General features: G+C 40.9%; 1 protein-coding gene across 3 annotated transcripts; it reads left to right on the forward strand.

Moving 5' to 3' along the window:
• Nucleotides 1-1450: 1450 nt before the first annotated feature.
• On the forward strand, nt 1451-12011 carry LOC131237047 (BTB/POZ domain-containing protein At2g30600). Of its 3 annotated transcripts, none has more exons than XM_058234683.1 (13): nt 1451-1603; nt 2302-3101; nt 3229-3558; nt 4587-4817; nt 5636-5797; nt 6556-6768; nt 6872-6919; nt 7024-7082; nt 8143-8275; nt 8786-8860; nt 8946-9026; nt 10866-10934; nt 11634-12011. In XM_058234683.1, exons 2-13 carry the CDS (start codon nt 2310-2312, stop codon nt 11850-11852), a joined length of 2412 nt encoding a protein of 803 aa, XP_058090666.1. In that variant the 5' UTR covers nt 1451-1603; nt 2302-2309; the 3' UTR covers nt 11853-12011. The 3 variants fall into 3 exon arrangements, 2 of the variants coding, with proteins under 2 accessions (XP_058090666.1, XP_058090667.1); XM_058234684.1 differs by having other exon boundaries at nt 1456-1603; nt 2305-3101; XR_009166995.1 differs by lacking the exons at nt 1451-1603; nt 8143-8275; nt 10866-10934; nt 11634-12011 and having other exon boundaries at nt 1958-3101.
• Nucleotides 12012-12228: the final 217 nt, after the last annotated feature.

The raw sequence follows: 12228 nt of genomic DNA on the forward strand, positions 1-12228 counted from the left end.
ATGGCGTGTTTGGGCGGTGGGATTAAAAGGGATTAGGTGGGATTGGGATCCTATGCCAATTCCACTTCATGTTCGGGAAGAATGGAAAAGCTTGGAATTGGATTAGATGGAATTGCATTGGGTTTTGTACTAATTTTACTCAATGTTAGCAAGTTGTGTAGGTCCCACCATGATGTATGAACTACATCCACATCGTCCACTCATTTTTCGAGATTATTTTAAAGCATGGGCCAAAAAATCAGATAAATCTAAAGCTCAACTGGACCCCACCATAGATAATATGGATTGAATATTTACCATTGAAAACTTCTTTAGGGCCACAAAAGTTTTGGATATACCTTATTTTTAGGCTCATGCCATAAAATGAGGTTGCAAAACAAATGAACGGTTTAGATATAATACATGTATGTTATTCTCAATAATTTCAAATGATGGTGGTATATCCTTTCAATGTACTCCTATATTACGAACAAAGCATGAAATTAATCTTATCCTATGGCAATAGGGACAACCCCCGCCATGGGTAATAATTATATTTTTTTATCCCATCCCACCTAATCCCTTCTAATCCCACCGCCCAAACAGGCCCTTAGATCATCTCTCTAAAGGACACGTGGACGGTTGATTTCACGTTTGATGGTGTCCATCCAGTTACTCCTTGTGTGGATGGGAAAAAGTTCAAAATACACGTTGATCGGATGAACCTATCCCTCCGATCAGCGGCCCTCAAAACGACGGTAGAAAACGAAAAACGGTTAAGGCAAAGTGATGGACGCGATCATCTGATAGGACCCAGCAGATGGACGGTTCAGATTAATACATCACTGCACAACGTGTACTGCGGAGAGATGCTATACTCTCCAATGTTCCGCTTCTTCCGCTCTAACTAACGCTACTTAAACGCTTGTCGATCTTAGGAAAGGGTACGCTTACGTGGCAGCGTCTGGTATCGGTAAATCGCAAACCGATCTACAAATACAAGAGATTCACTAGTTCACACGTGTTAAGAGAAACGCGTGAAAAGTGATATATATGCAAAATCTGATCCTTCCATCAGGTTCTTACACCTTCAAATCAGGTCATGCGAAATTCGTGTGAGCCAAAGACTTCATAACAAACGGATGCATAAAACTAGTTTCAACCGTCAATTTGTAGATTGTCGCGTCGGAATGAACGGTCCGATTTTAGAGCAACGATCTATTCATTATTTCCCATCAGACGGAAAGCTCGGATCGGTGCACGTTAGAAATATAACACGTGTGCGCATGTGTATGGAAGGGTATTAGCGTCCACGCGCGTGTGCAATTAGCAAAAAAAAAACCTTCTTTAAAAATAGCAGAGAAGTGGAGAGAGATCAAAAGCTGATCTGTTAAGAAGGTAACAATGTCTCTCCTTCTCTTTTTTAAATCTGTATTTATAAATTATTTTTTTTCTTTTTAATTTTTTAATTTTTTAATTTTTTTAATATTTTTTGTGATTATCTTCTCCCAACCTGATTAAAAAGAAAGAAATATCTTGTGCTCTGTCATTTGTTGTTTTCTTTCTTCTCTCTGATGACAGTTCCTGGAGAGCACACATGTCTGTGTCATTGATTCATTATCAGGTGAGAAAAATCTCATTCCCCACCATGAAAATCCTTTTTCTTTTATTGTTTTAGAAAAACCCATAAAAAATCTGAGGTGGGTTTTTCTCCATATCTGATCTTTTCCCGTTTGCTTTGTCCTTTCACATTGGTGACTGATTTCCATCAATAACCATTACTAGATTCTTCTGTTTCTACAAAAACAAAAAAAAGAAAAAAAAAGAAAGAAGGGAAGGTTGTATGAGCCCTTGGTGTGGATATTTGTTGTTGGTGTAGGATAAGAGGAAGTTGGTGTGACATTGATGCTTATCCATGTGAGATAAGATTGAATTTGATTTGTGCTGCCTCCAATCGCTGTTTTGGCGGGAACCTATTTGTTTGTTTATTATTATTATTATTTATAGGTCTTTGAACGTTCGCAATCGATGGATTTGTTCATCTTTGTATTTTTTTTTTTTAATGAATCCAAAGTTGGTTGTTTTGATACAATTAGTGAGTGGGTGAGGGATCTTTTATGGAATCAATCGGTCATTGAATGGGCAAGGCATTCATGTTTTTATCATAGAATTTTAGGATAAGAAGGCAATCTCAACGGTTTGTTTGTTTGTTTGTTTATTTTAATTGGGTGTGGTCCATTTCTCACTTGTTTGAGGTTTTTGTTATTGGGTCTGATCAATTTGCTTGTAAGAGAAAGTTTGGGTTGTGTTGTGAATTTTTAGCAGGAGAGATGGGTGAGAAGAAGCAAAAGAAGTTCCTCACTGTCGCCCCTTTTGAGTGTGCTTGGCGTAAGGAACTGAGGTTCAAGGAGGCTGGGCGTGGGTGCGTGGCCTTCGAAGCCTCAGCTCACAATGATGTCACAGTTGTGTTTAGGGAGCAAGTTGGTAGCCAGCACTACCATTACAAAATGGATAACAGCCCGAATTACACCGTTGTTTTAGGGAGCCATAGGAACCGACGGTTGAAGATTGAGGTGAATGGGAAGACTGTCGTTGATGCTGCGGGTGTAGGACTCTGTTGTTCCTCAGAATTCCAGAGTTATTGGATCAGCATCTATGATGGGTTGATTTGTATCGGCACGGGACGTTACCCTTTCCAAAATCCCGTCTTTGAGTGGCTAGATTCAAAACCCAATCGGAATGTCCAGTATGTTGGGCTCAGCAGCTGGGACAAGCATGTTGGGTACAGGAATGTCAATGTCTTGCCTCTAACACCGCATCACAACTGCCTGTGGAAGCATTTTGATCACATTGAATACGAAGGGGTGGAGGAGGATTGGGAAGATGTGAATGGTGGATGTGAAATATCAGGACTTGGTAATTTCCTCGAGAGCTGGGATGTATCTGATATGTTCTTTCTTGTGGGTGTGGAGGAAAAGACTGTCCCTGCCCACATGGTGATCTTGGGAACGGCTGGTAACTTCCATTTTAGTCCATCTGGCGAGAATGTCATCCGGCTTCCTTTGGTAACCTATCCAGTTCTCCATGCTTTCCTTCAATATATCTACACTGGTCAGACCCAAGTGAGTTTCTTTTTCACTTCATTTCATATTTACGTCATCTTCTTTTCTTTCAGATGCCTTGAGTATGGTGGGTAAGTTACTGTTGTTGATTTGTTATTTATTTATTTATTTTTCAATGCTGACCTAGATTGTGGAGTCACAACTTGGTTCTTTGCGGGATTTGAGCTTGCAATTTCAAGTTTTGCCGTTGGTTAGGCAGTGCGAAGAAATAATTGATCGTTTTAAAACGAACAAGAAGTTATTCGATTCTGGTAAGAAAGTGGAATTGGCATATTCGACCTCTAGAGCACATCGTTGCACTGTCTTTCCTTGTGAGCTTCCCATCGACGCGCAAAAGCTCAAGCAGTTGCTTTTGACTGGCAAGCATAGTGATGTGAACATTTATATTCATGGACATGGTCTTGTTGCCCGTGCACATAAACTCATCCTTAGTTTATGGAGTTCTCCATTTATGAAGGTATATTGAATCTTTATCTCTTCAATTTGACCGTTCTAGTATTCTTTTCCCCCCCCCTTTCATTATATGTGATGCAGTAGTGGATCTAACGAACTGCAAGTTACTAAAGACTTCTTTAATCCTTCGATCTTTGATTCCTACATGAATAAGAGGAATAATGTGATCCCTGACCTGGTGACATGCATGGTATCCTTGGTCCTTAGTTTCTACATTGTATGAGTAGAGCTGATGGTTGGGTGATCCAGACCGTTGATATGAATAATATTCCTTTTTCCCCTTCATTATTACTAATGACTTCCTTAATCCTTCGATCTTTGTTTCCTTCATGAATAAGAGGAATTATGTGACCCTCAACCTGATGACATGCATAGTATCCTTGGGTCCTTAGTTTTGTACATTGTATAAGTAGGGCCAATGATTGGGTGATCCAGAGTGTTGATATGAATTGATCCTGCAATGGATGGGCCATCATCCTCATAGCCCTGTCCCAGCTATTTGGTTTGGCTTTATGAATCCTCATTTGTTGGCAAAAGTTCATCTGTCATTGTCTAAGCCTCATCCCAATTAATTGTGGTTGGCTACATGAATCATGCTCCACCATATTGTTTCGATTCATGATGAATGTTATGGCATACGTTTGATACTGACCACCAACCTGATGCAACCCTCCTTTATTTGGGCTGGGACTGGCAATAAGAGCACAAAATTCCCACAAGCTCAATGTGATAGACTGTTCTATGGGTTGATTACAATCAAGCGCTATCTAATAGCCTATCAACATAGGTTGATTACAATCAACGAGTTTTGTAGGCAAAAGTTCAACAAAAAAAAAAATTAGTTAGGGATTTTTCAAATCTGCGAAGTTTTGAGGCATGATCCATCAATGGTGGGGCCCATCATATCAATTGTTTGGATCAAGCAAACCACATGACTCCACTTGTACGCGCAGAAAAACTTAGATTTGTTCTTTTTTCTCTACCATGCTTTTATGCCTTTAGTTGTTAAGAAATACTGTCAAAAATTGGCAGATGTTTACAAATGGAATGAGCGAAAGCAATTCTTCAGAGGTCTACTTGAGGGATGTTTCTGTAGATGCCTTTTCAGCTATGCTTCAATTTATGTACAATGGAGAACTTGAAATGAAGGATAGAGATGACATGGGTGACTTGCTACTCCAACTTCTTCTGCTGGCCGATCAATTTGGAGTTACATACCTTCAACAAGAATGCTGCAATAGCCTTTTGGAATGTCTTTCAGAGGTAATTCTGCCATTCATTACTTCTCCATATAATTATCGGTGTAAATGTTAATCAGATAATTTTTTAAGAATTTTCAGCACATTTATTTATTCTTTTTTGTTTCTTCATAGAATCCTTGAGTCCCTATTGAGAAGAATGGTAAGTGGTTTGCATCACTCTTACAGTTTGGAGATGCCAATTACAAGCAGCCCTCTAATTTCAAGAAATGAGGGTTTTCTTGTTGTCCTAAGATCCTGTTTGTGCTTGCTGGCAACAGCCAGCTATTTAACTTGGACACATTCACATCTCTAACCGCCCATCTTGGAGATGACGAGAAACATTATGATATCCAGAATTACATGTACATTATAGGATGGTGGGAATCCCAACATGTATTTTGGAATGCAATTTCCAAAAACCCACTTGTGAAATACACATTTGATTACTGCCCACAATCTATTGAGGGACATCTCTTAGTGTGCGCTGTGTGGCCCTTTTGTCGAGGTGTTATGTGTGATAAAAATATAGATATTGGATTATGTTGAATGAATTTTTATTCTTCTTTTGATGTGAAAATGTGTAAATGTGTATGTCGGCGTTGAAGAGTGTCTGATGCGACCATTTTGAAAAAGAAAATGTAAGTGTTGTGGCCTACCTTTGGTAGTTTTAATATATTGATACCTTTTATACATATATGCAGGGATGGTGATCTCGTACTGGAAGAAGCTGATTCAACAAGACTTATTTGTGTTATACAAATTTTATGGACAGGGCCTCAAATGGTTTGGAAAAGTTGCTAGGCGGTTTACTTGAAACTGACCATTCAAAATTCGTTGCAGGATTCGATATGCCCTGTTCTGCAAATCGTTTCATCGATTCCATCGTGTAAACTGCTTGCAGAAATGTGTGAAAGGAACTTCTCAAGGCACTTCAATTATTGTACCACTGCAAGCACTGACTTTGTGTGGTTAGATGAGGCGACTTTTATGAACATTCTTCAGGTGGGTTTGCATTGTTTGGATCTGAGGGTTGTTTGCAGATTAGCATGGGAGGAGATCTGAAAAGTGTCCTGCGTGCCCATTTTGTACAAGAGGGACCATGGTGCAGTGATTTAGACGGCTGATCAAGGATTTCAATTTTGTGTTTGGAGCCTTTACAACTCATTCCGTTTTGGCCAAAAACAACAATTGGCACAGTGACTTTTCTGAAATATATTTGACAGTCAGCTTGGTAAATTCCCCAATTAAACTGAGTCAACTCAGCTGAGTGGACTTGGTTTAGGCGAAGTTTGATTCCTTGCATTTTGATCTTATGAGCCCTACTGTGGTGGTGTCTGAAAATCTTCCAGATTGGAAGATCCCAATCCTTCAATTACTGGCCCACAAATAGATGGCTAAGAAAAATAAAGCAACAGTCCGAGAAAAAACCACAGATTAGATGGCTAGGAACTTCCAATCTGGAGGATTCTTTCTGCACCCCCAATTCACGGTGAGGTCCATCAGATCAACAGTCTGAATCCCCAGACCTTGGGCCCTGATGATGCAGAATGGGTTGCATCAGGACGTTATTCACATCCTGATGCATCAGAACCCTATATTCCTCTATTGCATGATGATAACGTCCCGATGCATTGGAGCTCCATATTCCTCAAATGCGGAACGGTGGCATTTGGAGAAGATCCATTTTGTTCATGATCATTTTATTGGGTCCATAACGATGGACGTCCAATCTGCTTAAATCTTTAACTATGGTTTTGCAGCATCCCGACTTGACTGTAACATCAGAAGAAAGAGTTCTGGATGCCATCTTACTGTGGTGCATGCAAGCTGGTGAGATACTTGGGTGGGAAGCAGTGGAAAAACTCTTGAAGTCTTCAACACCCGAGCTCCTTTTCGGAGAGAGGCTTGGGTCGATGGAAACTCTGCTACCATTTGTGCGTTTCCCCTTGATGCTATCAGCCTCGCTTAAGAAGGTTTGTTTCGTACGTTTGGATTCAAGAAGAATTTAGTATGTATTTAAGGAGTAAGTTAAGCACTTATGACCATATGTGATTTTATGTTTTTTCTGCACCACAGCTGGAGAAGAGCAGCCTTAGCAGCCAAATTCCTTTATTTCAACAGCTTGTGAGTATAGCAATCCATTGCATACGTCTGCTTTTCCAAAATACGAACTCATGACTGCATCGTAAACCTTTTGTTGGATTCTTCTCACCTCAACAATGTAACAGGTGACCGAAGCCATTAAATATTCAGAATCAGAAATGACAAGGCCAGTTGATAATCAGAAGTAAGATATTGCTCACTGTATTTTGTGACTTTCAGACAAGCCTTTTAAAAGTCCAGCTATGTAGGCTGTCAACTGGTCGGGTTCAGGTTGGGTCCTAGAGTACCCGTACAGGCCGTACCTGGGTTAATCAGGATTGGATCTTGCTGGGTCCAGGTCTTGTTTTTGAGGACTCGGATCTGATTGTGTTCGGTTACACATCGGGTAGCCATGGTGTCTTTGGACCTAGGTTTTGAGTTGGGTTTTTGGGTCAAATGAGGGCATTTACATGGTTGGGTCCACCTGATGGACCACTTTATCACATGATTGGCATGTAAATGAGCTCTCACACATGCGTGTTGCTTATCAATCCTCATTTCGTTGCTAGAATAATCAAATATATATTTAATATATATAATACTTAAAACTAACTGGACCCAACCCAGATTCAACTTGACCTGACCAGACCCAATTATAACAGGTCCAAGTTGGTGGACCTAACCCAATCTTAACCGGGTCTAAGTTGGTACCCAATTTTAAATCAGGTCCAAAAAGGCTAGACCCGAATCTGACCTGACTTAGCAGGTCACAAATAAATTAATTAAAAAAGAAAGACTCAACTTGGGTACCTGTCTGGTTACCCACTGACAGCCCTACCACTGTCTATTTGCAACAGATATCAGCAGATTGTTGCTCTCCCCTTATACCCCACTTTCGTCTATGATATCTAGGTTCTTTGTCAGGTGGGCCCATGCAAATGTGCGGTATCCCGGAACTGCAGTTCTAGTTCAGTCATCAGGTGGGCCATATGTACTTTGAATCTCTAGTGTATACGGTTGGTCAGATTCTTTAACCTTCACCTTTTTCATACACCTGCGGCCCACGTGATGACTTGATTGGCCTGTTTTGGGGCCATGGCTCATAGACAGTGAGGCCCACCAGATGGAAACCTGGATCTCAAACACCTTTAGCACATGTGTGGCTATTGTCACTGGTAACCATCACATTTCTTTCCTTCTGAAGAAGTCATTGGTTCCATCCGGCACCTGCGTTGAAGGTGCACTGATACAATTTATCACTGCAGTGTAAGATTTCAGCATAGACAGTCAAGTTTTAAGGAGCTCCAATACATACGCGATGGGGATAACAATGGAGTAATATATTTTGCTGGGACATCTTATGGGGAACATCAGTGGGTAAATCCGATTCTAGCTAAGGTAACTTTCTCGATACATTTCACTCTAGATGCAAATACCCATTGTTTGAATTAACTTTGTAACTGGACTAAGACCAAGGGTGCATTTGGTTGCATCAAAGAGCATAAATTTCATGATATTTGCATCAAATTAGATCAACTAATCAAGAAATTTCATGATATTTAGTACAACCAAACGCACCCCACAGCTTTTCCAAGCCCGGCCCGTGAGCAAAGGTCAAGCCCATACCTCAGATCTGGCCTTCTTAACTAGTATTGTCTATGCTCTACAATGCTCAAGTAGGACCAACCAGTTGAGCCTTTTGATGGATATAGGCCGAGCCTTGGCTGATTAACTATGGGCCTGAAAACTCGAAAGCCCAACCTGCGGGCCTAAGGTGTGGCTTGAATCTAGCAGAAAGTTGGATAGGAGTAGGTGGCCGAGGCCCAACCCATTTCCGACCATAGATCAAAAGCAACTCTTTCTTGTGAATTACATCTCATCTCATCTCATCTCATCTTCATGCTACAGAAAATTACAGTGACTGCAAGCAGCCCCGCTTCCAGATACACTGATCCCAAGGCATTAGTCTCAAGGACATATCAGGTATGGAAATAAAGTCCTTGAGCATATTCATGAAACCAAGTGTTTGAACTTCTTTAGGGAAACAAATTAATTTATCATACATTAGGCTACCTCTTTCGCGGGACCAAGGATCGAGAATGGCCGGAACTGCGCTTGGTGGATGGTTGATATTGGACAAGATCATCAGGTTTTGTTCTATTTCCTCCTCTCTTCTAGGCTTAAATTTCGTGAGGATATCGGAAGTGAATGTTTATGGTGTCTTTTTTATATTTTAGAGTTTTTTCCTTTGTGTGTGTGTGTGTGTGTGTTTTGGTTTGTTTCCTTTTCATCAATGCTAAGGCAACTCTTTTTGATGTATTCATCATATTACTTCATTGATTGGCAGTATGAGATCGCTCATATGGTATAAAGGAATCATTTATGATACGAGTGGTAATCAAATCTCGAGTGAAACTAACGGTCTTGTCCGACTTGGCCTCAGTTTGCTCCAAGTTTGGGATTTGACTCATCCAGGATGAGCCTAAGTTGAGTCAATAACATAGCGAAACTGAAATTCAAATCCATGGTTCGTACATAGTTGAAGAGTGTAGAAGATTCCAAAGTGGGTGGGACCTTTATATAGTTTCATAGATATCTTTGGAGGATTCGAGTTCTGTAGGTAGTTTTGTAGCTAAACTTGTGTAACATAGTCTACGAGTTCTAGAGGGGTTCCTTGACCACTGGGTGAATGCTAAGTGGCATGATTCAAGCCATTGATGTAAGATACCTAGAGTGTTCCTTGGTCTATATACAGGCGAGCTCTCCTCATTTGGGACTCCTCAAAACTGTAACAATACTGTTTCAGTGCAATGCAAATTCATTCCCACTCGTGACAAACCGGTCAGTTGCATCCCCACCATAGATGGACAACCCCAAAACAATCCTTGATAGGAAAATTCTAGTGTTGCCACTTCTGGCCACCTAGGCCTATTTTAAAACATAAGATATTTTGTGGTATTCAATGAATCAAAACTAAGTAGACCATTTTGGGGAACATTTCAGTTTTAAGTAATTATATTTTGTGAGCCCATGTGTATATGTATTGAGTTTAATGAACTCCCTAGTGAGCATACTTCTACAGTTCTTTTTTGTGTATAATTTTCTTGAGAGCAGGACTGTGAATGTGCTTGGTCTGGGTTTGTTTGGGCCCAAATAGTAAACCATTAGGGTCGGACCTACTCATCATCATCATAACCTTGTACTTACTTTCTGGGGTTAGTCTTTATGAATCTTATTTTGCCAAGGCCCCCTATCCTCTATAAATGAACAAGCCTTCACATCACTTCTCTCCACCTCAATCCAAGTCCTTATAGGTCTTCTAGTCGTGCTCTTTCAGAGCCTTCAGCCCCATTCAATGTTCCACTTCTTAGTGTAGTCCTTTCTAGTCTATGTTGGTACATGATGGCGAAACCATCTCAATCTGCTCTCCATCATTTTCTGTTGGGATAAATTCATTCTAATTCCTTCTTCTTCTTCATCTTTTAATTCTTTTCTTTTGTATGGGCCTGACCTCATTCTATTTCAATCTTTCCCAGTCTTTCCCACTCATCCATCTTATCATCCTCATCTCTGCAACACTCAACCTCTGCAGGGCCTTCTGCCGAACATTCTGCCCAATATAACATAGGTGGTCACAAACAGTTGTCTTCCAAAAATTTTCCTTGCATTCATGTGCATGCAGTGATCAAACAACACAGCCTTTCCAATAAAAAGGGCGATCACACATTCAAGGCTCCTAGTTTTATATCCTTCCCCACACCTTCATTCAATAACCTTGGAGAGTAGCCTATTCAAACTTTCATCGAGTTACGTCCTAAGGTGTTAGTGTTGCATACAGTCTTCAATCTCTTGAAGGTGTTAACAAACTAAACCCTTTACACTTAAGATTTTTTAATAATCTTCTGCTAGCATCTTTATTCCAATGTTTGCAACAATGAATAAACTTCCTGAAGTAGGACTGTTTGCTTTTCTTGCTTGGTTGATGCAGCTTATGTGCAACCACTACACCTGGAGACAGGACGGGTCGGCCTCATACATGAGATGGTGGGCGATTCAGGTAGACTTCGGGATCCCGCTAACAAAACATGCTTGCATGAGTTTTGAGGGTTTTCTTTGTGGCACATATGCTAACATGTCGGACGCAAATGAGATTGGTTGTTCATCCACCATGAGCATGCCCTGGCTCCAAAATAGGCTGGCACACATCAAGTTGACCATACAAGTAAATGGATGGTTAGAAGAATATGATCAAAACAGCCAATTGTTCATATTAACCATAGATGTGTGGCCCTTTTGATATAGGCATTATAACAGTGGACCTCACATGAAGAATGGCCTGAGTCAGATGGGTGTGCAATGTTGGAATGTGCAGCCCCATGCCACATGAATGAGCCTAAATGGGCTGGGTTTGGGCCAGACTAAGGTCTGTCCAAACCCAACCTGCAGGGTAACACCCAGGCCTGCTGTTCATTTGGTGTGCCCAATCATGCATGATATTTTAACAACATTACCATCAGAAACCTTAAACAGGTAGAGCTTGGCTGGGCTGATGGGTTTGTAGATGAAGCCTAGCCTGAGTAATAAATGGGATTTTAATTTTAAGCCTGGGTCCAGCCCTTGGACCTAGTATGTAAGCCTAAGCCTGAAAGCTCGACTGACCAGCCCAGCCCATTGGCAGCCCTATGCATGCCTGATGGACTACTTTTCCTCCAAACACAGAAAGGAACTATGAGTAAATTTTGTGAATTTTATATAGGGTTCTCTTAATGGGGAGAATTGGGTTAACCTGAGAGTCCATGACAATGACCAAACGACATGCAAGCCTGGGCAGTTTGCATCATGGCCCATCCACGGTCCGACCGCTCTGCTTCCCTTCAGATTCTTTAGAGTCATCTTGACAGGTCCCACCACCAGCGATTCGAACCCATGGAACCTTTGCATCTGCTTCTTGGAACTCTATGGCTATTTCCACTGATGCACTAAAAAGAACGCTTGCCTGATACTTCAGATGACGGCCGCCTTGCATGGGATTTTCTATCTTTGTAAAATGACTCTTATTTCTAAGAAAAAGGAAGCCATGGTGTTTTTCATGTTTTATGTTCTTCAAGGAAGGAAAATGTTTGTTGTGTCCAAATAGGTGCTTTTATGATGTTGTAATGATGTCCACCGTTCACCAAGTGGCCCAAATGCTAACCAATGTTGGACCCCCTCTCTGAACAGTCTCAGCAAACTCTCTTAGAACAGTGCCATTTTGGATTATCACCGATTATCTGCGAGAGTATCGCCAATTATATCCGGATTATCGGTGATTATCTGTGAGACTATTGTCAATTATTTCGGATTATAGCTGA

This window comes from Magnolia sinica, chromosome 2, assembly GCF_029962835.1.
Source record: "Magnolia sinica isolate HGM2019 chromosome 2, MsV1, whole genome shotgun sequence".
In the NCBI taxonomy this organism is placed as follows: domain Eukaryota; kingdom Viridiplantae; phylum Streptophyta; class Magnoliopsida; order Magnoliales; family Magnoliaceae; genus Magnolia; species Magnolia sinica.